General features: G+C 39.2%; 2 protein-coding genes across 2 annotated transcripts; both read left to right on the top strand.

The window, feature by feature from the left end:
• Positions 1-27,790, top strand: LOC120565601 (GTPase IMAP family member 4-like). Its single transcript, XM_039811506.1, has 5 exons — positions 1-72; positions 19,881-20,015; positions 23,390-24,168; positions 24,277-24,394; positions 27,116-27,790. The coding sequence occupies exons 2-5, from the start codon at positions 19,991-19,993 to the stop codon at positions 27,772-27,774; spliced, it is 1,581 nt and encodes a 526-aa protein (XP_039667440.1). The 5' UTR covers positions 1-72; positions 19,881-19,990; the 3' UTR covers positions 27,775-27,790.
• LOC120565602 (GTPase IMAP family member 9-like) lies at positions 7-16,634 on the top strand. Its single transcript, XM_039811507.1, has 3 exons — positions 7-72; positions 15,446-16,156; positions 16,543-16,634. Exons 1-3 carry the CDS (start codon positions 48-50, stop codon positions 16,632-16,634), a joined length of 828 nt encoding a protein of 275 aa, XP_039667441.1. The 5' UTR covers positions 7-47.

Raw genomic sequence — 27,790 nt, 5'->3', positions numbered from 1 at the left:
CATCACAACTCTCCAGGAGAGATGACCAGCAGCTAAAATCCAGTCTGATGAGGCGTACAGGAACATCAAAAGGTGAGAAATTCACTGGCTGCTCATTCTTTGTATGCTTTGAAATAAGCTTTTGTGTATGTAAAAACTGATGGCTTCCATCGAATCTCACATTGTGAATTTTAACTATGTCAGCTGCTGTGGTAAGCATTTGTATTATTAGGTGGTATCATTTGTTATTATTTCTGTGTCAAGAACTTCTGCCAGGAAATGGCTCAATGTATCAGTCGCTGAACTAAATGTAGAGGTAGAGTAAAACACAGTATTCTGACACTATTCAGATGTACACATCCAATCCAACTTTATTTGTATAAAGCACATTTAAAGCAACGAGGTTGACCAAAGCAGTGTTTCCTCCATATTGATTTTGTAGTGGCAGCCCACCACGGCAAAATTTCTGCCACCACCGTATCAGAAATAGGGCTGTACAAATTGTTTTTGTCGCGGTTGCCTTTTAAATTATTCTGCTGACATAATGCACCCCCCCACGTTGCAATTTAACAACAAGTAGAACTATTCAGAGGTTATTGGGCCCGTCCAGTTTAACTCCACATACTGTTGTGTTGATGGAGTTTATTGTCAAAACGTTCACTTTCTTCCGACTCTACTATTAAACCAACAGTTCCACCAAAAACATCACCGCAGTGGGTCCTTTCTAGGGCTGCAGCTATCGATTCTTTTTGTAATCGATTAATCTAGCACTTTATCGATCGATTAATCGATTAATCAGATACATTTTTTTTGCGTTTTTAAACAACCCAAACTAGGGAAAAAAGCAATATTTTCGGAAAAAGCAACATTTGTATTGCCTACATTGCTTACAATATCATCTCTCAAAAAACTAAACATATTAAGTGCATTTAGTGCCATATTACATTGTTTTTTAAAGATTTATCAACCTCAAACTAAATCATACATTAAACATACACAAACATTACATTAAGTTGTGCAACTTAACTTTCAGAACTACAAGTTTCAACCTGAGACTGATCTGTATATACAGTAGGCCCATATGTAAATATTAGTTATACTCAACCTATTTTCATTTAAAAATTTGATTATAATGTCACACAGCTCTGTTACACTTACGCTATTAGATCGTTGATCAGCTGTTTCTCCAAAGAGAGAGAGAGAGAGAGAGAGAGAGAGAGAGAGAGAGATGCGCAACAATCAGCTTTTCCGAAGGGATAGTCAACGCGTCGGCTCATCAGATCTTGGTCACCACTACGTATTTTCTTGTCTTTGATTTTGGTAGTTGTTGTGTTTGGTGTAGTTTCATCGTCCATACGACTCTGTGATTTACTTTAGTCGGTCCGCTTCGTGGAATGGATGATTAAGTTAGACGTCGTGCTATTATCGTGGTAAGCTAGTTTGATTTTGCAGTAGACATACTGCACAGAGTTTTAGTTTTAATCACGTTTGAACTGATTCCAAACTTTGGACACTTTCTGTCGTTTTCTTCAGCCTGTCTCTTCTCTTAGCCCCTCGCTATTTACACTCTAGCATGTGTCGCCAGCAGCAGACTCGAGCAGACTGAGCCGCGTCTGTGCGACAGTAATAATGCTCAGTGTGGAAACACCGTCCGTCAGCGATACAACGTTGGTAACATTGATTTAACGAAGCTTTGAGGCAGTCATTTTGCATCAAGGATTTTTTGTAATCGAATTATTCGAGTTATTCGAGGAATCGTTTCAGCCTTAGTCCTTTCTAAGTGTTGGTTGTTCGGACAGACCTGCCCCACGACTAAAATAATCCTAAAGGAAACTCTGCAAAGTGCTGGACATTGAAATGATTTTGGACAGATTATAAATGAATGAGTAACAAAAACAAACATTTAAAACCAGAAAACTGGAAAATGAAAATGCAGAATATAACTCTCAAGCAGGTTTAAAGGCCAATGAATGAAAATGAGTTTTAAGTCATGATTTAATAATTTGAAGGCTGGGGGCAAATCTGACGTGCAGAGGCAATTCATTCCACGGCCTTGGGGCCACAACTGAAAATGCTCGATCTCCCCTATTTTTGAGCCCCGTTCTAGGGACAACAAAGAGTAGCTGGTCAGCAGACCTTAATGACCTTAATGACCTCAGAGGAGCGTGCGGCTTCAGTAGTTCAGCGATATAAGCTGGGGCTTGACCATAAAGAGCTTTAAAAATGAACATGACATGACTGTACATTACCACAAAAATGTGAGTGTAGTATCTGAAACCCTTGCTATCTATCAGAATGGGTGGTGACTGACAAGCACAGACTGCAGGAAAAAGAAAAGCATGCAATTAAGCATTTAAAAACAAAATTTGATTTTTCTTTTAAATTCTGTAGACACATAATGAGACCAATTACATAAACTGTTTAAGTAATCCCCTTTCTTACACTTTCATAATACACTTTATTGTTTTGATTTTCTTTTTTAAGATTTCATCAGGATTTGTGGCAGTCATGTTCTCAGTTGTATTATAATAAACTAATGTTAAGAAGATGCCTGTTTTTCTTTGTATTCAAAATAGTTGATGAAAAAAGGAGGGTGCAGGCATGTTGGTCTATTACAATCTTGCTTGTCATAAAAGTGGTGTGACAGAGATGGGCCGAACTTTCAGGGATAGGTGTGTTGGCAATCACTAAAGTAAAGACATCACAGGACTCAGGAGAAATAACTCTTAGTGCATAGTGCAGTATTCATCTCAGCAAAAGTTTCAGTAAATAGATGAATGGTCAGTTAAATTTCTGTTCAGAATAGCATCACACCTCTCATCTTCCAGGAGAGACGACCAGCAGCTAAAATCCAGTCTGATGAGACGTACAGCAACATCAAAAGGTGAGAAATTCACTGTCTGCCCACTATTTGTATGTCTGAAAGAGAATTTTGTTTGTAAAAAAATTAACAATGACTTCCTCTAAATCGCACATTTTGAATTTTAACTGTCAGCTGCTGTGTTAAGCATTTGGATAAAATCTCAGCACTGCTCTCTTATTTATGTGTCAAAAGCTTTTGGCAGGAAATCAGTACCAGTGTCAGTATTGTGTACAGTGTCATGTCAGTGGAATAAAGGGAGAGGTAGAGTAAGGGTAGGGTTATGCGCATATCTGTCAAACCGTTAGTCCGATGGATTTCAAACTTGACAGGTGTCTTGCTACGGACATGAGTAAGTGCAGTGCCAAGTCTGACGTTTGGATTAGAAATGCTATATATATATATACAGTGCCTTGCGAAAGTATTCGGCTTTTTGAACGTTTCGACCTTTTGCCCACATTTCAGGCCTCAAACATAAAGATATAAAACTGTAATTTTTGTGAAGAATCAACAACAAGTGGGTCCCAATTATGAAGTGGAACGAAATTCATTGGCTATTTCAAACTTTTTAACAAATAAAAACTGAAGAAAAGGTGGGTGCAAAATTATTCAGCCCCTTTACTTTCAGTGCAGCAAACTCTCTCCAGAAGTTCAGTGAGGATCTCTGAATGATCCAATGTTGACCTAAATGACTAATGATGATAAATAGAATCCAGCTGTGTGTAATCAAGTCTCGTATAAATGCACCTGCTCTGTGATAGTCTCAGAGGTCCGTGTAAAGGCAGAGAGCATCATGAAGAACAAGGAACACACCAGGCAGGTCCGAGATACTGTTGTGGAAGTTTAAAGCCGGATTTGGATACAAAAGATTTCCCAAGCTTTAAACATCCCAAGGAGCACTGTGCAAGCGATAATATTGAAATGGAAGGAGTATCAGACCACTACACATCTAGAAGACCCGGCCGTCCCTCTAAACTTTCAGCTCATACAATGAGAAGACTGATCAGAGATGCAGCCAAGAGGCCCATGATCACTCTGGATGAACTGCAGAGATCTACAGCTGAGGTGGGAGACTCTGTCCATAGGACAACAATCAGTCGTATACTGCACAAATCTGGCCTTTATGGAAGAGTGGCAAGAAGAAAGCCATTTCTTAAAGATATCCATAAAAGTGTTGTTTAAAGTTTGCCAAAAAGCCACCTGGGAGACACACCAAACATGTGGAAGAAGGTGCTGTGGTCAGATGAAACCAAAATCGAACTTTTTGGCAACAATGCAAAACGTTATGTTTGGCGTAAAAAGCAACACAGCTCATCACCCTGAACACACCATCCCCACTGTCAAACATGGTGGTGGCAGCATCATGGTTTGGGCCTGCTTTTCTTCAGCAGGGACAGGGAAGATGGTTAAAATTGATGGGAAGATGGATGGAGCCAAATACAGGACCATTCTGGAAGAAAACCTGATGGAGTCTGCAAAAGACTTGAGACTGGGATGGAGATTTGTCTTCCAACAAGACAATGATCCAAAACATAAAGCAAAATCTACAATGGAATGGTTCACAAATAAACATATCCAGGTGTTAGAATGGCCAAGTCAAAGTCCAGACCTGAATCCAATCTAGAATCTGTGGAAAGAACTGAAAACTGCTGTTCACAAACGCTCCATCCAACCTCACTGAGCTCGAGCTGTTTTGCAAGGAGGAATGGGCAAAAATGTCAGTCTCTCGATGTGCAAAACTGATAGAGACATACCCCAAGCGACGATAGCTGGAATCGCAGAACAAAGGTGGCGCTACAAAGTATTAACTTAAGGGGGGCTGAATAATTTTGCCCCGCCCAATATTTCAGTTTTTATTTGTTTAAAAGGTTTGAAATATCCAATAAATTTCGTTCCACTTCATGATTGTGTCCCACTTGTTGTTGATTCTTCACAAAAATTACAGTTTTATATCTTTATGTTTGAGGCCTGAAATGTGACAAAAGGTCGAAAAGTTCAAGGGGCCGAATACTTTCCAAGGGCACTGTATATATGTGTGTGTGTGTGTGTGTAAAAGAAGCACACATTTGTCACAATCTGTTAGAGAGGTAAGTAGCGAGGCTTGGACCCAAATGCAGTTCAGTTCAGAGTTGAGAATTTATTAACAAGAAAATGTAGAGATAGTTTTTCTCGTCAGCAGCAGGAGTGTTTATCAATGAACACAAGATGAGACATCATATAGTCCTAGTGAAGAAACTCCGTTAAGCCACCCCTCTCCATTATCTTTAGCATGGCCATAGTTGAAAAGAGACATCATTAACAGTCAAATCATTGAATCACCATCCCCTCTGCTCCTGTTCTTAACATTAGCCTAAACAACAGTTTATCTCAGGAGACAGAAGGAGACACGGTTCAGTCAGTTTTATGGCCTTCTTCACTCTATCTGCTAAAAGTAAACAGTATGAGAGTCTGAGGTCTTCTCATAAGACATCAGCTAGACTCAAAGTTCACGGTTGCCAGCTGTTTCACTTGGAGCCTTTTGAATCTACACATGAACAAATTTAATAATCTTGTAGAATATTAAAACAATCATTAAAATAATAAAATTTGCCATTACAAAAACTACAAGAAAAGCTGCCCAGAAACTGGCAGAGCAAAAACGAGTTCAAAAAAAAAAAATCACAGGGGAAACTAGAGACACAAAAACTACAAGGAAACTAAGCAACAGGGAAACCCCATCTCACCCACCAACAGTACACAATGATCCGACAAGAGATAAAGAGCGTTTCTCAATCTGTGTTCTTCTATTGACCTGTGTTCTTGTGTCTCTGTGAAACCTCATCTTGTGTTGCCAAACTACTGTCCCAATACACAAGTTCGCATTTCACCAAGAACAGTTAAGATTCCCAGAAATGTTCTTGACACGCCCATTTTACCGAGGATGCATTGGTTGGTAACTTGTATGAACTTGGTAGCATCTGTATGCCAACATTCATTTCGGCATTCAACGAGGGTCTGGTTTCCAGTACATAAACAGACCAACAACAGGACAATTTTAATAATTTTCGCCATCTTATTCATCGCTAAATTCACTTCTGACAACGTTTTAGGCGAGAGTTTGGATTTCGAATATAGGCAGTCTTGCGAAAATTGATGCCAAATTGACAATTTGCTTCAAAATTTTCAGAGTTGAGAAGCTCCATGAAGTGACGCAACGGTCAGCTAGCGCCTGCCGGGGCCGCTAGCTCATCGCTCGGACAGTCACGCTCAGAGAAGCTGGAGGTCTCTCAGACCGGTCTCGTAAACAAGAGGCTTTTATTTCACCATTGACGGATTGTTTGTTTAAATATCAAAACACACTTCCATCATAACATTAACAGGATCCACACACACACACACACACACACGCACACACACACACACCCCTTCGGGAGACATTAAAACATTAAATTATTACAGGCTATACATTTTACTTTTTTATTCATTTAGTATTTAGTTCATACTTTTTGTTGGTGTATTTGTTTTCTGATTTATTAGAAGTTGAGTTTCAGTTTGACGTTGTTTGGATTAGAAATGCAAAAGATATCGTTAAATATATGGGTAAAAGAAGCACACATTTGTCACGATCTGTCACGATCCGATAGAGAGGTAAGTAGCTATGCTTGGACCCAAATGCAGTTCAGTTCAGAGTTGAGAATTTATTAACAAGAAAACCACAACAAAAGGTGTCTAGAAACTGGCAGAGCAAAAACAATTCAAAAATCACAGGGGAAACTAGAGACATAAAAACCACAAGGAAACTAAGCAACAGGGAAACCCCATCTCACCCACCAACAGTACACAATGACCCGAAAATAGACAAAGACATAACAGAGACTAAATGCACCAGGTAACGAGGACTAACAAGGGACAGGTGACACAATAGGTGAAACACATCAGGGCTGGGCATACAATCTAACAGGCGGGAAAACACAAGACAGGAAGTAATACAAGACAAGACTAGGGAGAACCATAGACAGTATATAAGAATGAACCAGCAGATCCCGTGTCTCTGGACGGAGACCAGTGAAGGATATTAGAAGCACTTTTCCGGTGACCTCTACTTCTGACAACGCTACTGCGCGGCCTCCAACTGAGAGAGACAGAGTAAATGTGACCTGAGCAACCTGTCTGAAAGTGTGAAGTCTTCTGGTAGCTGTGCCAAGAGAAATCTCAATCATTCCCAATCTTACAGAGACGGAGAGCGTAGGTATATGTAAGGAGATAACATAGGCACAGGCTAATTACTGATCACTAACATGCTAGTTAACATTAGTCATTAAACCTAAACAGCTAATGTAAGTCGAAACTGCCTGTGAGCTTCTCCTGTACTATACGGTAATTCCTCTACTGTGTGACAGTAAGTCTCGTGGTTATGACCCAATCGTTAGCCTATTTTTATAAAAGCGTCTGCTACGGAGCCATAACTTGAGGTACAAGGTAATGGAGCCTTTTATACATTGTCGTGTTTCTTTAGAAATAAACAACGGACAAATAGAGTCTTTAAACGCTTCAGATGTAAATTTATTCGCTGTGTAAGTGACGTCAAAATGAATGGCAGTCAGTGGAATACTAACAGGAGGTAATCGTTTTTTAGCATCAAAATGGCGCCATAGGAGGTTCGAGTTCAGAAGCGAAGCTTACCCCCTTGGGGAGAACAGAGAACCTTCAAAATAAAACAGGAAATGGAAAACCAACAGAAAACATGAAAACAACTAAACACAGAAACTTGACACTGGACTGGATGTGACAACATTGGCTTTTGCCGCTCTAGCCGCTGGCCACTCCCACAGACAGAGAGCAGTGGAGCTTTGGTAGCTAAAATGTGACATACACCTTAGACCCACAAAAATGTGCAAAGTAGCACTACTTTGGACTGTCTTTGACTTTGAATAAACAAACGACAATTCACGAATTTAATGACGTTTCAGAATCCCAGGCCATCCCGAGGCAGCATGCTGGCCCAGTGGTTAGCACTGTGGCCTCACAGCAAGAAGGTTCTGTGTTTGAATCCAGGTCGTTCTGGGGCCTTTCTGTGTGGAGTTTGCATGTTCTCCCCCTGTTTGCGTGGGTTTCCTCCGGGTGCTCCGGTTTCCCCCACCATCAAAAACATGTACTAGGTTCTCCAGTCAGTGCCCTTGATCAAGGCACTGGCTCAGATCTGGAGTTGGTCCCCGGGCGCTGGCATTGGCTGCCCACTGCTCCCTTGAGGGATGGGTTAAATGCAGAGAATGAATTTCGCTACATGTACGTGTATATGACAAATAAAGTACCTTTACCTTTTACTTTTTTAATCCCACACGTGCAAAGCACATCCAGCTACAGACAACAAGTGGCAGGGAGACGTTTCTGTATATGTGTGTCCGTGTTTAGGGGGAAGGTAACCTGCACATCACACGCAGAAGCCACATGCGACAACAACAGCGGGAGGGACTCTTTTCTTGGTATTGTATTAAATTGCTGTGAGCTGACAGAACATAATAACAGAAACAGAACGTAATCCCGGGTTAATTAAGTATACTGCTAAACTTACAACACTAATAACATTACCGTTGCCAAAATACCCCGCAAATCAAATCCATATTTCACAGTTAACCGTCAAGCCACTAAACCTGTATGGAAATGAACACCTCTGCTGAAGTGTTAAATTTGTTAACGATCATACGACAGGACACAACGTCTCTCTCTCTCTCTCTCTCTCTCTCTCTCTCTCTCTCTCTTTCTCTCTCTCTCTCTCTCTCTCTCTTCTGTCACTGCCACTAGGGCTGAAACGATTCCTGCCACTCCAGGACCTTGATATGCTTCTTACGGAGCCACTCCTTAGTTGCCCTGGCTGTGTGTTTTGGGTCGTTGTCATGCTGGAAGACCCAGCCACGACTCCTCTTCAATGCTCTTACTCCCCTCAATACGGTGCAGTCGTCATGTCCCCTTTGCAGAAAAACATCCCAAAGAATGATGTTTCCACCTCCATGCTTCACGGTTGGGATGGTGTTCTTGGGGTTGTCCTCATCCTTCTTCTTCCTCCAAACACGGCGAGTGGAGTTTAGACCAAAAAGCTCTATTTTTGTCTCATCTACCTATGATAAAAATTACAGACCTCTACATGGTTTTTAAGTAGGAAAACCTGCAAAATCGGCAGTGTATCAAATACTTGTTCTCCCCACTGTATGTAATATTAATCCAAATTACTACAATGTGCTACATTTACAAGTGGCTCATGCTAATTCTTGGAGGCTAAACTGTACGATAACATTAGGTAACAACATTTAACACGCTTTTCACACATTTTTATTATGATTGTTTTGACCAAGAATAACAGCACTGGACTTAACCATAATTAAATTAGCCACTTAACGTTAGCTGTATCTGCCTCACTCCCCACCAGTAAGAGACTTTGTTGGGAGCAAAGCGAACAACCGCCCTGGGGACACAGCACAGCTACCCCCCACCCAGCAACTATAGCAACCTGGACCCAGCCAACACAAACCATGGTGCAAGGTGCCAGTCAGGGAGGTAGAAAAAGAACCCCGGCAACCACACGGACCAACCGAGATGAATAAATCAGAAAGAACCAGAATAAATCACCTGAAATGCAGTTTAATTGGAATACTAAATTTGTGTTGACATAATTGTTTAGGAAAAATATAACATTAATACAAAATGAAAATATAAGTTATTGATCTTCAGGTACGAGTAGAATTATAAATTACTTTATTATTATGCATGCATCATTATGTTGGGGGATCATTTTTACCTGTGAGAACACTTAAGGTCCACCTTTCCTTTTAAACTCAAATGCATAGTTCAAGTGCTTTTTGTTCATTTTCTACTGAAAGGCCAATGATTTGATATCACTGACATTTCTTTTAACATCTTTTTTAAAAGTGCTCAAATTATGCTTTTTGGCTTTTTCCCTTTACTTTATTGTGTTACATATCTTTTTTGTGCATGTTATAGGTTTACAAAGTGAAAATGCCCAATGTCCACCCCAAAGGGCCTTACCATCTCCAACAGAAAACACTGTTCACAAACTGCTCCAAACAGCTCTCTGGTAGTCCAGCCTTTACTTTACACGTTACCTAGCTGCTAGCATGGCACGCGCTCATACTCTGCTTCTGACTGGCTTGTAGTCCTTACCTAGGTACTGTCAGGGCACGCCCTCATACTCTGCTCCTGACTGGCTAGTAGTCCTTACCTAGGTACTGTGCGTGTGTGACTCCCAACAAAGATGGAACAGAAGTGAGATGTCTCACTCTGTAGCTAAAACATAGACCTGAACACAGGGTGAAAAGAGGAGCTGCAGCAATGTGCAGTACAACAAAAATATGGTGTGTAAACCATGTAAACTTATTCTCATATAACTTCTAAATACAATTATGAACCTGAAAATGAGCATAATATGAGGTCTTTAAGCTACAAGCAGCAACACAAAGGCCGAGCAATCAGCCCGTTCCAAACAGGCACATTTTGAATTTAAAGCAATAAGCTTCCATTTCCTTGCTGGAAAATTAACTATCAAATAGAATTTAGCAATTTCTGTAGTTAAAAAAAAAAAATTTAAAAACTGTTATGTAAATCCAGGTTACGTAAAATTTCCCATAAAGTATGAAAGGTTTCAACTGTGTGCTGTTGGAACGAATACCGAAAGTTGAATATAATTTGAATAGTAAAAAAATCAATACTATTCAAATGACTTTTTTATAAATATGTTGGTTAACGTTAGCTAATCTCCCTCTTCTCACCTTAGCCTCATGTCAAGTCTTATGAACAATAACTTAGCGAGAGTGAGAAAGACAAGGCATTATGAGGTCTAAGCATTGGGGTTTAAGCTAAGGTTACATACCGAGTAATATTAGCACAACATCACGGAGCTAACGTTACGTCTCACGTAACGTTAGTTCAGGGGGAGTGACAGGCTACAGCTGGAAATCGGAAGGAGGGGAAATAAGTTTTAACATGACTTTAAAATCAACATCCACCAAGCCAAAATGCTTATGTTAACATTAGTTAGCTCATTCTGGTTTCCTAACTGCGTAGTGAGTTATAGGAGCTTAGCTGGGAGCGTCATGGGGACAGCTAAAGTTAATGTTAGCTGCCCTACAGCTGTCAGAGTTAGCTTTAACTTAACACGACAATCTGCAAGAAAAAGGTTGCTTTTAAATCACCAAAAAAGTAGTGACAGCACCGTTTGTCTTAGTTATCAATGCCGTTAGCATCGTGGCTAACACTATTGTTAGTTTATGACAAATCATTTCAGCTGTGCTTTCTAGCATGATGTCATTGTGCTAATCGAGCACCTTTAGCTTTTTCAACGGAGCCACCTCACTACACTTGTTGATCATGTTTGATTACAGAGTTCTCTGTTGATTTGTGTTTGTCTCTGTGTGCTTATGGTGGAAAATGAATGTAAACAAAGTTGCGTGCAATGCGCCATGACGTAGAGCCCCTTCAAGACCAGTCTAATGTTAGAAGTCCCTCTAGTGGACAGAACGTGTAACAACAACCACATGCTTATAGTGACATTGACAATGCATAAGCCTGAGTAGTGTAGTACATATTAATAACAGGCTGCATTTGAGCATTAAATATTCAAATATAAAAAGAAATTTGAATGGTATTATAGAAAAAGATTGACAGCTCTTAGTATCAACCCTGTGAATTTGGATCACATCAGAACTTCCCATCATCCAAAGTGATGTATATCCATTGGGGCATGTTGACATAATTAGTGCACAATTGTTGAAAGCGAACAAGAAAAGCCTGTATCTGCTTTTGTAGTATGAAATATGGATTACATTATGGTTCACAATATCTAAGGCTAAATCAAAAGGGTTGAATATGATTTAACTACACTGTACAATAACTGAACCAACTTCTTACACATCCAGGTTTATCTTTCTTTCTCTGACTCGATAGTACAATCATAAATGGATGTGATTTAATGCATGAAGCAATATAAAGAGGTGCAGCACAAGAAAGACTTTCACTTCAGCAGCAGTATCGACTCTCTACTCTTAAACCCGAACATGGCAAACAATTCCAACTGTGGTAAGTCATGACAGTAATATATTCATGTTTATATTCTATTTTACTATTGATAAAATTGTTGTGATTGTATTGTGATTATTATTATTATTATTATTATTATTATTATTATTATTATTATTATTATATTCTTTGACTTAAAGTTGTTTTCAGTATGTTTTTGTAAATGGAAAGAACAGCTCAGATACACGAAGGTTCTTACACAGAAGCATTAAATGAAATCTTGATCAAGGAGTACAATTTAACCACGATGTAGTTATGTAGTGCCATCCCAATTTCTAAAATACCTGTCTTCCTGAAGGTATATTTAAACCCTAACCCACAGACAAAAAACAATTAATTCTGTTAACTGTAACTTATTTTGTTTTAAATAATCTTATTTTGCAATTTATTTTCAGTTTTGAACATTACTTGGGGCCAGTTGTTCAAAACATTTAATCTGGATCAAAATTATCCGGATATGGAAATCCCATTTTTTGCTATTCAGGATCAGGTAATCCGTCTTTTATGTCGTTTTTTCAAAGCAACATTGGATTGGATCACCCTTATGCAGATACACACTTTTCAAGATTACCAAATCTGGATTACCAGTGCTCTAAATGGGACAACATTGTCACAATGTGGGTTACCAGCTATGTAAAGAACAGGTGTTTCTTATTTTGAGACAAAACACAAAAATAACATAACCATCCACTTCCATTCATAATTTCTATCATGACCCCTCATCTGGGTTACAACAAATAAAAACAAATATACATTAACAAATACATTGTGGACATTTTGAAAACGTCTTAAAAAAAAAGACTAAATGTCCAATAGTTAACAAAATAAAGAATGTTCAGGTTCTTCTTCATCTGAGGAGGAGAGACGAGCATTTCCAAGCCTTGCTTTTCGGAGGCAGATCTGAAGTTTCGCTTTGGTTTGCTGCAGTTTGGTCAGCTTGATTTGTTCCTCTGCAAGGAGTATCTGTGCATATACACTAAATGATACAAATGTATTATTTTACCAATTTTAAAGTTTTACTACATTTTCATCCTGGAATCCACCTTGAAATCCTAGCCCCTGTTGGGATCTGGATAATCCTGTTTTTTTTGGATCAAAGTTATCCAAATCCTACTGAAAAGTTTTTAACAACACAAACTGAAGGTTTGATCCAGATTAATTGGATTGGATTCCGTTATCTAATCTGTAATATTGTCAAGATTTGATCCAATCCGATAACCAAAATCCGATCATTTTACCTTTGAACAACTGGCCCCTGGTGACCAGAGCTGTATTAGGACAGTGTGGTGCCCCTGGGCACTATACCTCAAAGCCTAACACCTAACTTATCCAGATACATACATGTAGGCATATGAGCAGTGAGCACTATATTCAAACTTTCTCAATTCAAAATGTCTATCAATTCAAAAAGCCAAAATCAATACTATATATTGCAGCATTGTGGGTAGGTCAAATATGTATTTTTCCAACTTTATTTCACGGGCCCTGAAAGCAACTCCTCTGATTGTTCAAAAACTTTCAAAAGCATCATGGGAAAGCTAAAACTGCTTAAGCATCACAGCTAACGACAATAAAAGGAACTAAAATGAATAAGATATGGACAAAAGACTATCAATATTAGATCTAAGAATATGGATTTATTGCACAAAGTCCTCTGAAAGAAATACGAGTTCTAGGAAAAGAAGTGCAGACTGTGGACCGGTCTTTTACCCTTCTCTGCAGCGCTGAATAAACTCACGAAGCGCACTGGCTTGAAAAACACCCAGAGGTGGGGGGGTTTGTGTGATACATGTTTGTCTTTGCTTGCTAATTACACTGAATCAAGAAAGCCAACCACTTATCATTTTTTATAACAGTTAATTATGATAACATTTTTGGGGGGGTTAAACTGGCCACTTTTGATTATTGTTAACCCCCCTCCCCCGCTCCATCCCCCAAATGATACATTTGCGTGTACCTGTGGACCAACTCAACTCTGACAGAGTGGGGAGGGGGAGTGATAGTGGTCATGTAATATTGATTTATTTATAATGTATTATTATTATTATTATTATTATTATTATTGTGAAATCAGTGTTCATGTAAGGTCTTTCAACAATTTCAAGTGAATAATATAACAATTTATGGAAAATATTGTTAAAGCTTGTGTCATGTGGTGCCCCCCCCACTGGTTGTGAATGGTTGGTGCCCCTGGGCACTTGCCCAAGTGCCCTTATGGATAATCCGGGCTTGCTGGTGACGCCTCTGAAAGTAAATATAGACAGTTAACTTAATGTTAGCCTGTTTCAATTAAGTGTGTATTTTGTCAGATTATATGGACAAGCACATGGCTAACGGTAAATTGACAGCAGATATATACAATAATATTTAAAATTTGCGTTTACAATGTTAAAATAAACAAATAAATGTTTAAATGTTTATGTTTAAATCACTAACAGATAGTTAACTTCAATAACTTCACAAACCACAAACCATGACAACTGTGTGCATCCTGTTTTAGTGTCTGGAAACATTTCAGTCTGTGCTCATTGCAACACGAGTTCCTTAGATAATGTAGCAGCTGTATGTATCTCAGTTCAATTATTGTAATACACTGTATTCTGGGACAAACAGCCATCTCACACTTTCAGCGTTAGTTGAATTTAAGAAAACTAAAAGACAAAATCATATCAGCCCTGTCTTCACTGGTGACCAGTGAATTTTAGAATTGATTTTAAGATTTTCCTAATTAGCCTTAAAGCACTTAATTTTATTTAATTTGATTCTCACCGATGAGCAAGAGTGCAGCCTCAGATTATCAAGCAGGGCTCTGCTGGCTGTTCCTACTGTAAGTCCTGGATCAGGACTTAAAGGGACCTGGTTTACAGTCTGTACCCCTCAGATCTTGAACTCCTTTGCTGAAGAAGGCTGCAGAATCACTGTCATATTTTAAATTACTTATGGAAAAATAAAAACTGGCAAATGACAGTTGGATTTCCAACTTGTTTTATTATTAGTATTATTGTTTTTATCTAAATATTGTTAGGCATTTCTTTCTAATTGAAAAAAATGGTGTTGGATCAACCAACAAGTCCTCCTAAACATACAACAATACTGACCGTTTGTCCCCCCCTATAATCCGACCCACAGGAGTGTTTTCTGTCCTCATATCTAAACCAAAAAAAAAGGTAACTTGGCGGATTTAAAGATGTTGTTAATGTTGTTAACGTTAAAATTGTTAAAACTTTGAAAAAACTTGCTGTTTACTGTATCTATCCATGTCCACTCCTGCCCACCCTTATTGGACTTTCTGGGTCTAAATCCCTTCCTGCTTTGCTTCCGTCATAACTACATGTACATACATACAATACATATACTACAGCCAATACAGGGCCCTGCCTCACAAGAAACCATAAAAGTGTATCGTAATTGCTGCTTGACCTATGAGGGATGTATTTCGGGGGAGAAAAGTCACCCATTGACACTGATGGATATTTGTGAAAACTTAAAAATGCTTAAAGGGTTAACTTCTAATTTTCTATTCTTCATCCTTTCAAACAGAAGCTATTCTACGAAATGATGAGGAGCTGAGGATTGTGATGGTGGGGAAGACTGGAATTGGGAAGAGTGCCACAGGAAACACCATTATTGGGCATAACTGCTTTGAATCAAAGTTCAGCGCCAAGTCTATGACTGATGAATGTTCTAAGGCCTATGCTGAAGTGGATGGACAAAGGATTTCGGTTATTGACACCCCAGGACTCTTTGACACCAGGTGGGACCAGGATAAAACACATAAAGACATAGGCCAGTGCATCTCCTATTCTTCTCCTGGACCCCATGTCTTCCTGGTTGTCATCGCACTCGGCAGATTCACAGAAGAGGAAAAGCAGTCAGTGCAGAAGATCAGAGAAATGTTTGGCCAGGATACAGACAAATACAGCATGGTTCTCTTTACTCATGGAGACCTTCTTAAAAACACCACCATTGAGGAGTTTTTAAAGGACAGCCCAGACCTGCAGGAACTTGTGGCCAGGTGCAACGGTCAGTACCATGTCTTTAATAATGATCTGGAGAATCGCTCGCAGGTCACCGAGCTGCTTAAGAAGATCAGAACCATAGTCCAGAAGAACGGAGGAAGCCACTACACCAATGAAATGTTCCAAAAGGCAGAAAGGGCAATTGAACAGGAGAAACAACGCATACTGAAAGAGAAAGAGGAGCAAATGTGCAAAGAGATGAAAGAACTGGAGAAGAATCTACGAGCTGAATATGAAGAAAAAATTAAAAAAATTGCTGAGAAATTCCAGGCTGAAATTGGGGAAGAGAGAAGAGAGAGAAAAAGGGTAGAACATGATATTAATGATTTGAAGAGGGAAAGAGTGAGGTATACTACAAAAATGAAGGACATGGCAGGCTTGCTTGCATTAAACAGTACGATGGAGAAGCTAAAGATAGATTTGGAAAAGAGAAAGCTCGATATAGAGAAGGAGTGGGTAGAGAAAAAAGGGAGGAGAGGAAAGACTGGGAGACAAGAAGGAAGGAGGAATGGAAGGAGATGGAAAAGAGAGAAAAGGAGAAGAAGAGGGAGATGGAGAAGACAATAGAGGAGAAGCAGCGGAAGATGATTCAACAATTAAAGGCAGAGCATGAAAGACTTCTGAAAGAGCAAAGAAAAAAGTTGGAGGAAATGCATGACAAAGAGGCCAGAGAGAAAGCAGAAAAGAAAGGCAAGTGTACAATTTCCTAACAAGGCAGGGAGTGTAAATTATAAACTCTGTTTTGAACCGTGGTTGATCCAGACTAGCATTCCCCTGATTGTCTAATGTTATCTATTGATGTATTGAGCTGCAGAATAATATACTGTATGGAAAACTAATCCAGCAATAACAATGATGGAAAAATTCCACCTTTTTAATCACAATGTTAAACGGCGTGGGCTGGCTGGACAAGCTTTTATATTTGTATTACTATACATGCAATTACATTTGGTTCACATTCAATCACGAAGGCTGAACATTTGAATATGATTTAACTAAACTGTACAGTAACTGAAACAACTTCATATACATCCAGGATTATCTCTCTTTCTCTGACTTGATAGTACAATCATGAATGGATGTGTTTTTAATGTATAAAGCCATATAAAGATGTGTAGCACCAGGAAGGCATTGGTATTCATGTGTAGGTGTTTGTGGTTACTCATTGCCCTGAAAATCAGCTGACAACTTTCTCCAAAAGTGCATCTGGTGAAGCCAGTTGATGGCTAAGGCATTGATGCCTAAATCCAAGTTGCATAATTGTTTTTCAAAGCATCAATGGTGTCCTTGTGTGCAAACACCCTTTAAATAGATAACTGAGAGAGTAAACGGTTTAGATTTTGAAAGAAATGTATCAATAAATGTTCCAAAGAAGATCAACTGATTTGTTTGCACAGCTATGACCATGTTTTAGTATAATGTTAAGACGCACACTGTAAGAAATGTTTTATTATGGGGTTAACCTTTTCATTTCATTGCTTTGTTTAGCATATTTGTATGGATAACTCTAGAATATGTGATGCTACCTGGGTGTTGGCCAGTCCTCATTGTCTCACCTGCAAGACAATGAGTGTTGGAATAATCTTCCACTTTGTCTCTGATGTCCCCCCATTGATAGTTTTGAAACCCATCTCAAGACATCTATGTACATGTTTTCAATGGCCTTTGGTTGCTCTTAGAGGTTTTTAGTATTTTAATAATTTTTTATTTTTATTCAATTCCTTTATTCTGTATTGTCTTGCTTTTATTATCTTTGCACTCACATACTTTGTTACTGTATAAGAGCTACACTTATGTCAATAACCAGTCAAGAAACCAATGTGTTAACAAGTAAAAAGTGACAGACATATCCTCTTCTTCCATTTCTACTCTGTTCCTTCTGTCTTATCCTTTAAGATAAAAAACCCTGATGCAAATTTCATGACTTCGAAATGCAAATTAGTCACATGAACACATCCAAAATGTCCAAAACCTGACAAACAATTTCACTCTGTATCACACTAGGTGCATTAGCGTGTGTATCGGTGTGAGTGTTTGTGGGGGGGAGGTTGCATAGCGAGTTCAGACTAAAGAGTAGCGACGAGACAAGATGAATCCCCCAGTTACTTGCAACGTGTCGATATGCAACTCTCTGAAAGCTGCCAGTTCATACCAATGCAACTAGACGGTGCATCATCTTGATAGCACAACAACTCTTTGTACTTCTGTCTAACTTCCGACTTCTCGGCTATTTTTTTGTAGCTGGATATATATAGTTTGTTGCATCTAAATATGAATGAGGATATGGTTAATGATAAATCGAAATGTTATTGTTATTCTTATTTAGGGGGGGCTTAGGAACATTTGGGGTAGCTTCAGCCCCCCTAAAATAGGCCTAACGACGTACCTGGATATGACAGTCCATTTTCATGGTACATTCATTTTGTAATCTGCCCAGGACTGCTTCAGTCCATGTGCATCCCAAAATGTTTCACCAACGTGCCTATAAAACGCATACAGGGGTTTTCAAACGTTTCCTCAAAGGTCTGTATCTGATTTTTACTCAATAACAGAGATCTGGGATGATTGGCAATAAAGAAATATTTAATTAACTAACTTGTAACGTTTAAACAACATACATTCAAGTTGAGTGCTCATTTGTGCTGGTCAATTTTTGTACCAATAAGGGTACCCAGCTGTACCTTTATCCAGGAGGGATAAGAAAACACTACACTTTATAGGTGTATTCATGACACAATGTATGGGCTGGGTCCAGATAGACATGCCATTCGGTATAGATGCTTGGTCCGGACTTTAAGAAGCCCTCCATTATTCTAATGTACTGGGAGGCAGCAAAGTCATAGGCTTAAAGCCCTAAATGCTGCTATTCTGCATAACTTATAATATTTAGCTAATGTTTACCTGCAGTACTGCCCTGCAAAGGCAAAAGGAAGTAACTTAGCTTTTGGTCGAAAATGAGTTTGTGATATTTTTGGGTCATTCAAGACATCGTTTTTCATGCAGATAAGGATCTTGAGTCAATTTCGTTATTTTTTCGGGAAAATAATGAGTTGTCTTAACAGTGACTTCCAAAAGCCCTGGAGAAACCAAAGGCAGAACACCATAACAGCTGTTACTGCTCATTGACTTTGTTTTGAAACGCTAAAATTGAGTTGGGGAAAAGGTTAGCACTACGTAGATGGCTATAAGTAATTTTAAATATATGACATGATCTTCAGATTTTATGCAGGTGTTACTACACACACACAACACACACACACACACACACACACACACACACACACACACGTGCTAGTATAATGATTTTGTGAATGGTGATCAGCAACCAAACATAGATAATGTAGAAGTTACTGCCTCTTGCCTTGGTGTGACGTGTCACTTTTAGCGGACAATACAAAGGCAGAGTACATTAACTTCATAATAGAGGTCAACAGTCAAAAAGTCAAGTTTGAGCTCAAGATTTTTCTTGTAGATAAATGTCATTACTAAAACATCTAATTGCCAGATTTCCTGTGTCCCACCTATAATTCACAAGTAATTTTTCAGATCCTCACTCACGAGTTGAGGTCTTTTGCCTTTGTAGGGCAGAGTAGTGCCATCATAGTGGGCAGGTAAATTGTCTCTTCATCTATTAGGCTAAGGCTGGAACACACCAGGAACAGGGAACAAACATAAATGTGTGTCCAAGACACAAGTGATGCATGGCTCTGAAAGTTAATAATTTATGCCCATTGTATGAAAGTAGAACTTAAGAGGCAGACCAGTTGTATGTAAACTAAAATTCAAGAGATTTTAAAAGACAGACCAAAGAGTATTTCTATAAATACATATATTATGGTTCACTTTCCATCACTAAGGCTCAATTTGAATGGTTAATTATGATTTAACTACACTGTACAGTAACTGAATCAACTCCATACACATCCTGGTTTATCTGTCTTTCTCTGACTTTATAGTGCAATCATAAATGGATGTGTTTTAATGCATGAAGCCATATAAAGAGGTGCAGCACCAGAAAGACTTTTACTTCAGCCGCAGTATCGACTCTCTACTCTGAAACCTGAATATGGCAAGCAAACATTCCAGCAATGGTAAGTCATGAAAGTACTATGTTCATGTTCATATGGTTCTTTGATTCAAATTGTGTTTAGTAGGTTTCTGATCTGTATTTGTGACAAACATGCTACATGAAGCCTGTGCCTACCTTAAATCATTTACAATCCAAAATGGATCTCTTGGCTCTATGCGTGTTCACTACTGAGACACATCAGTGTAACTCTTAATGTTAAACTCTTACGGTTATTGACAGGTTATCGGACCTTAACAATTTTCTGTCCGATTTAACTCTTTCACATGACGTGCAAGTTAATGAATAAGATAGAGGGTGTCAAAGTAAACATTTGACAACATTTGTCGTTTCAGAATAATCCCTTCCATTTTATCAAAGCATTTGAGAAGAATTTTTAACTGCAGAATATGGCACCAAATGTGGTGCTATTCTGATTATCTATTGGGAGTGTATCATGTATCCATCAAACAAAGTACCCAATAAATACACACACACGGAACAGCAACATGACTCACTAATGACACCACCACTAGGTGAAAGACTGATTACGTTTACATACACACCAATATTACACTATTATTCCGAATATGACAATATTCCGAGTGCGATAAGTGTCATGTAAACTACGTATTCCTGTTGGAAATTCAGAATAAGGCCTTTTTCTGAATATAGCATTTTCCGAATAAGATGTGGGATATTCCGGTACTATTCAGGATTTAGAGACATTCTTTCAACATGTATACAGCGTATTCAGAATGTGCGTCTCAATTGGGGTTTATACCGCAGTTTAAGCCCTCTTGCCTTTTTACAGCGTACGGTCAGCTCTGTGCGTTGCTATGGTTACTGTACACAAACCAACCAGCCAACAGTTTGTGAGGCTGCAGACCCAATAAGAAGGAGAAACACAGCTACTGTTAAACATTATCAAAGACTTGGATATCATCAGGTTTTCAGATATGCGCACACATCACTACGCCGAGCTTTTCAAGAAGCTGGTTGAAGGAATGAAAGAGGGACGCTTTGTTCACACGATCCAACAAGTCCGCCGCCGCTGGAAAACTTTGAAAAAAAAATAATATTTGCACGGCTACATGTAAACGAGAATAGTCACTTTCATTAGCCGTGTAAACAGCTTAGCTGGAATATCGTCTTTTTCGGAATTAGGGCAATAACTTGAATATTATGTGCATGTAGTGTTATATGCAGTGTTTCTAAACTGTTGAATAGACCTTTTTCACGGCAGACATGTTGACATGCCATTGTAGGAAAAGCACAGGTGTATTCAAAACTATTTATGATGGCTGCATTCCACTTAGGAGAGACCTTGGTATTAAACCATTAATGATGGCTGCATTCCACTTAGGAGAGACCCTGGTATTAAACCATTACTGATGGCTGTATTCCACTTAGGAGAGACCCTGGTATTAAACCATTACTGATGGCTGTATTCCACTTAGGAGAGACCCTGGTATTAAACCATTAATGATGGCTGCATTCCACTTAGGAGAGGTCCTGGTATTAAACCATTACTGATGGCTGTATTCCACTTAGGAGAGACCCTGGTATTAAACCATTACTGATGGCTGTATTCCACTTAGGAGAGACCCTGGTATTAAACCATTACTGATGGCTGCATTCCACTTAGGAGAGACCCTGGTATTAAACCATTAATGATGGCTGCATTCCACTAAGGAGAGACCCTGGTATTAAACCATTAATGATGGCTGCATTCCACTTAGGAGAGACCCTGGTATTAAACCATTAATGATGGCTGCATTCCACTTAGGAGAGACCCTGGTATTAAACCATTAATGATGGCTGCATTCCACTTAGGAGAGACCCTGGTATTAAACCATTAATGATGGCTGCATTCCACTTAGGAGAGACCCTGGTATTAAACCATTAATGATGGCTGCATTCCACTTAGGAGAGACCCTGGTATTAAACCATTACTGATGGCTGCATTCCACTTAGGAGAGGTCCTGGTATTAAACCATTAATGATGGCTGCATTCCACTTAGGAGAGACCCTGGTATTAAACCATTAATGATGGCTGCATTCCACAGCAGGAGAGACCCTGGTATTGCACCATTAATGATGGCTGCATTCCACTTAGGAGAGACCCTGGTATTAAACCATTAATGATGGCTGCATTCCACTTAGGAGAGGTCCTGGTATTAAACCATTAATGATGGCTGCATTCCACTTAGGAGAGGCCCTGGTATTAAACCATTACTGATGGCTGCATTCCACTTAGGAGAGGTCCTGGTATTGTCAATGCTGACTCACTGAAATATCTTACTGGGACACTTGATGGAACTGAGCCATCGTTAAGGTTATCAATCTCAGCTGTGCTTTTCCTCCAATGACAAGTCAAAATGTCTGCTGTGAAAAAGGTCGGGGGAAAATTTAAGGATTCATTTTGACACCCCACATGTTTGATTTAAATGTTACTCAAAAGTATTGCAATCAATCGTAGGATTTATGACTAATAAAAGCCTTAAGGCCTTTTTATAGTAGCCTGACATGCACCTCTCGAAAAATGTCTCTCTCTCGGCCGTGGCTTGGTAGTGTTGCATTTCCCCCGACTCATTTCCTGGTTCTCCTTCTCCATAAACAACATGAAATCAAGAAGAGGGTTAACTTCTCCTGCTCCAGATTTCCCACCGTGGTCAGAAAACACAGGGGAGACACTTTGGTTCTCTCACTGATGAGAGAACTCTAGAGTCAGTACTCGCTCCGATCGCCGGCACTCTCTCACTTCTCCCTCTACCACACACTCCGCACACACACACACACACACACACACCCACACACATGCGGCTCGACGCACACACCAGCGCACAAGTATAAACATCAGGCCACTTACATAGGCTACGGCGAGAGCTCTGCGTGGAGCCTCCGCACAACTGTAAAACAGCCTTTAGAGCAACTGCATCATGAAATAAAAAAAATCTAACATTTTACATAAAACTGCAAATAGTTTTTTCTTTCTCAAAGAATCTGGAGTTGCACTTTCTTACTTAACAATGTCAAAAAGTCAGGTTCCCTGCGGTCCTCTGACAAGGACCTGCTGGACCCCCCTCGCACAAGGTTTTGGACTTTTGGGGACAGGGCTTTCTCTGCCACTGCTCCCACACTCTGGAACAGTCTAACACTCCACGTCCGCTCTGCCCCATCCCTGCTCATGTTCAAAAAGCACCTCAACACATTTCTTTTCACTAAGTCCTTTGACCCCTAACCCCCACCCCACCTATTTGTTAAGCAACCTTGGGTACCACGAAAGGCGCTATATAAATCCAAGTTATTATAAAGATGCATATTTCTGATGTCACTGTTTTGATTGAAATTAAATCATATAAATTCTCATTTAGTATTCTTCATCCTTTCAAACAGAAGCTATTCTACGAAATGATGAGGAGCTGAGGATTGTGATGGTGGGGAAGACTGGAATTGGGAAGAGTGCCACAGGAAACACCATTCTTGGGCGTAACTGCTTTGAATCAAAGTTCAGCCCCAAGTCTATGACTGATGAGTGCTCTAAGGCCTATTCTGAAGTGGATGGACCAAAGGTTGCTGTTATTGACACCCCAGGTCTCTTTGACACCAGGTGGGACCAGGATAAAACACATAAAGACATAATCCAGTGCATCTCCTATTCTTCGCCTGGACCCCATGTCTTCCTGGTTGTCGTCAGACTGGGCAGATTCACAGAAGAGGAAAAGCAGACAGTGCAGAAGATCAGAGAAATGTTTGGCCAGGATGCAGACAAATACAGCATGGTTCTCTTTACTCATGGAGACCTTCTTAAAAACACCACTATTGAGGAGTTCATGAAGGGGAGCCCAGACCTGCAGGAACTTGTGGCCAGGTGCAATGGTCAGTACCATGTCTTTAATAATGATCTGGAGAATCGCTCACAGGTCACCAAGCTGCTTAAGAAGATCAGAACCATAGTCCAGAAGAATGGAGGAAGCCACTACACCAACGAAATGTACCAAGAGGCAGAAAGGGCAATCGAAGAGAAGAAACAACGCATACTGAAAGAGAAAGAGGAGCAAAGACACAAAGAGAAAGAAGAACTGGAGAAGACACTACAAGCAGAATATGAAGAAAAGCTTCGAAATGCAATGGAGAAAGTCCTGGCTAAAAATAAGGAAGAAGAAAATAGGAAAGTAGAGAGAGATGAAGAGTTGAAAAGAGACAAGGAGGAGACAGAGGTGGGGGGGGAGGAAAAGCAAGGGAAGGACAGTAAGAGAGAAGAAGAAATAAAGATAAAGAAGGAAATAAGGGGAAAGAAAGACAAAGAGTTGACGAAGGAACAGGAGAAGATTTTAGAGGAACAGCAAAAGGAACGAAACAAGCTGGAGGAAAACAATCAAAGTGTGGCCGGACAACAAGGTGAGAAAAAAAACTGTAATGATTTTTTTGCAAATAATCAAACATTTTCAGCCTTGTTTTCGAACTTGCGTAGATAGTTAACATTTTACTGTTAAAAGAAGTTCATCATTAAAATTACAATAATTAGTAGGGCTGTAACGATACACCAAACCCACAATTCCGGGATTGGGCGAGAGTTATACTCAGTAAACGTAATACATCTTTTTTTTCTGCCACATGGCATCATTTTGTCATTGATTACATGCCACTTTGCAACACAGTAATACAACAGACCTTATTTATTGATATTGATTGATTTTAATATTGATTGATCCAACACCAAAGATTCCTTTTAATCTTAAAATAATCGGTTCAGGGGTTCATTAACTCATTACAGGGTGAACAGCACTTCTCCATTTGCCTTGCGGCCCTCTATCGGCTATAACCGCACTATGCAAGTTTGCCAGATCGGGTAGCGGATCTGTAGTTGAAATGAGACATAAGAATAACGGTAATGGACAATCCCGCTTCCAACCTCTAAAAGTGCTTTGGTGTTGCTTCAAGGTTAGCCTACTATAAAGGTGCTGGTTTACAAGTAGCTAATGCTAGGTCTATAACGATAGCTAATTCTTGGTGGGTAACATAAGATTACGACATTGTTCAACACGCTCATTATTTTTAGTATGATTGTTCTACTCTGGGCTAAACCACAAATTCATCAGTAACGCAGTGTTTCCCACACAGACTAATTTGTGGCGGTCAGCCACAGAATCAACACTGGCCACCACATATTGCATTTCGGTATTCTTTTTTTTTTTAACGCCATTTAAAACATGCAGTGTATTTATTTAGCTGCATTTACTTTCCCTGCTCTCCCTCCATCTCTCTGTCACACACACACAGACACACACACACAGCCTCTCCCCTCCGTGCATACCGCGTCTCTCCATGAAAACGAGAGAAGACGGCTGGCGAAATTCACAAGTTCATGAAATGTTGGGATCTCGTGAACACCTTTACACAATCACACATTAAAAAGTGCTATAAAAAATATTTTATATTCTGAATACAATGTTGTCAGCATGTTAATGTTGGAGTCCCAATCCGACTCTTAGCAAACAAGCGATTGCACCTTCTTTAGAAAGTGAACTAGTCGCAAGTTTGCGGTACAAAGCAGTTGGGTTGTCGAGATCAAAACACTATAACTAGCAGCTGTGAATCAAATAAACATATTATAAATAATATTATGTCATTGTTTTTACTCTTACACTGAATGTTTGCTGCTTCAATCCAGATGAGTATTGAAAAGTATTTTCTGCGACTGAAAAAGGCAAGAGTGCAGCCTCAGATCATCAGGCAGGGCTCTGCTGGCTGATTGGCTGGCCTACTGTAAGTCCTGGATCAGGACTAAAGTGGACATGGTTTACAGTCTGTACCCCTCAGATCATGAACTCCTTTTCTGAAGAAAGCTGAAGAATCAGTGCCATCTTTTAAATTACTTAAAATAAAAACAAATGACACTGTTGGATTTCCAACTTCTTTTATTATTAGTATTTTTGTTTTTATCTAATTAATGTTGGGCATTTATTTCCTATTGAAAAAAATTTTGTTGGAAAAGCCCCACACTATCAAGCAACAAGTCCTCCTAAACATTCAACAATACTGTGCGTTTGTGTTGTCTCCCCCCTCTAATTCCAACCCACAGCAGTGTTTTCTGTCCTCTTATCTAAACCAGAAAAGGTAACAGTGGCAGTTTTAAACATGTTGTTAACGTTAAAGTTAAGTTTGACCTCTGACATATGTAGCAATTGTAAGTCTGTAAATGACATGTAATGTAACGTAATGGGTAGTCAGGGTTTTCTTTACCATAATAAGGCTTAGTGCTGACACACTGACACACACATATACACTCTGTGTAACACACGTTAAGCATTAAATATGTAAAATGTACGTATTCAAATATTCAGTAGAAACATATATATATATATATATATATATATATATATATATATATATATATATATATATAGTATAGGCCAGTGCCTCTCATTCATTCTTTCACAGCTTTTTTTCATTTCTGACTATTTACATTGTAGATTCTCACTGAAGGCATAAGTCTATGAATGAACACATATGGGATTATGTACAGGCAGTGTGAATAACTGAAAGCATGTCTTATATTTTAGATTCTTCAAAGTAGACACCCTTTGCTTTTTTGATAACTCTGCAAACCCTTGGTGTTCTCTCAATGAGCTTCATGAGGTAGTCACCTGAAATGGTTTTACCTTCACAGGTGTGCTTTGTCAGGGTTCATTAGTGGAATTATTTCCCTTATTAATAAAAAAAACAAAGGGTGGCTACTTTGAAGAATCTAAAATATAAGACATGTTTTCAGTTATTTCACACTTTTTTGTTAAGAACATAATTCCATATGTGTTCATTCATAGTTTTGATGCCTTCAGTGAGAATCTACAATGTAAATAGTCATGAAAATAAAAAGGAAACACATTGAAGGAGAAGGTGTGTCCAAACTTTTGTCCTGTACTGTACATACAATACTTATACTACAGCCTATACAGGGCCCTGCCTCACAATAAACCAAAAAAAATTATCGTAATTGCTGTGTAACCTATGAGGGTTGTATTTGGGGGGAGAAAAGTCTCCCATCGACACTGATTTGTGAAAACTTACAAATGCTTAAAGGGTAACTTCTAATTTTATATTCCTCATCCTTTCAAACAGACGCTACTCTACGAAATGATGAGATGAGGATTGGGATGGTCGATAAGACTGGAATTGGGAAGAGTGCCACAGGAAACACCATTGTTGGGCATAACTACTTTGAATCAGAGTTCATCTTTAATAATGATCTGGAGAATCGCTCACAAGTCACCGAGCTGCTTAAAAAGATCAGAACCATAGTCCAGAAGAACGGAGGAAGCAACTACACCAATGAAATGTTCCAAGAGGCAGAAAGGGCAATCGAAGAGGAGGTACAACGCATCCTGAAAGAAAAAGAGGAGCAAATACGCAAAGAGAAAGAAGAACTGGAAAAGAAACTACGAGCAGAATATGAAGAAATAATCAAAAGAATTAATGAGAAATTCAGAGCTGAAATTGAGGAAGAGAGAAGAGAGAGAAAAGGGGAACAACATGATATTACTGATTTGAAGGAGTGGGAGACAAGAAGGAAGGAGGAAACGAATGAGATGAAAAAGAGAAAAGAGGAGGAAAAGAGGGAGATGGAGAAGACAATAGAGGAGAAACAGCAGAAGATGATTCAAGACTTACAGGCAGAGTATGAAAGAGATCTGAAAGAGCAAATTAAACAGTTGGAGGAAAAGCATGAAAAAGAGGCCAGAGAGAAAGCAGAAAAGAAAAACAAGTGTACGATTTCCTAACAAGGCAGGGGGTGTA

This window comes from Perca fluviatilis, chromosome 9, assembly GCF_010015445.1.
Source record: "Perca fluviatilis chromosome 9, GENO_Pfluv_1.0, whole genome shotgun sequence".
NCBI lineage: Eukaryota > Metazoa > Chordata > Actinopteri > Perciformes > Percidae > Perca > Perca fluviatilis.
The sequence above is the reverse complement of the archived record's forward strand: the minus strand, read 5'-3'. Positions and strand labels throughout refer to the sequence as shown.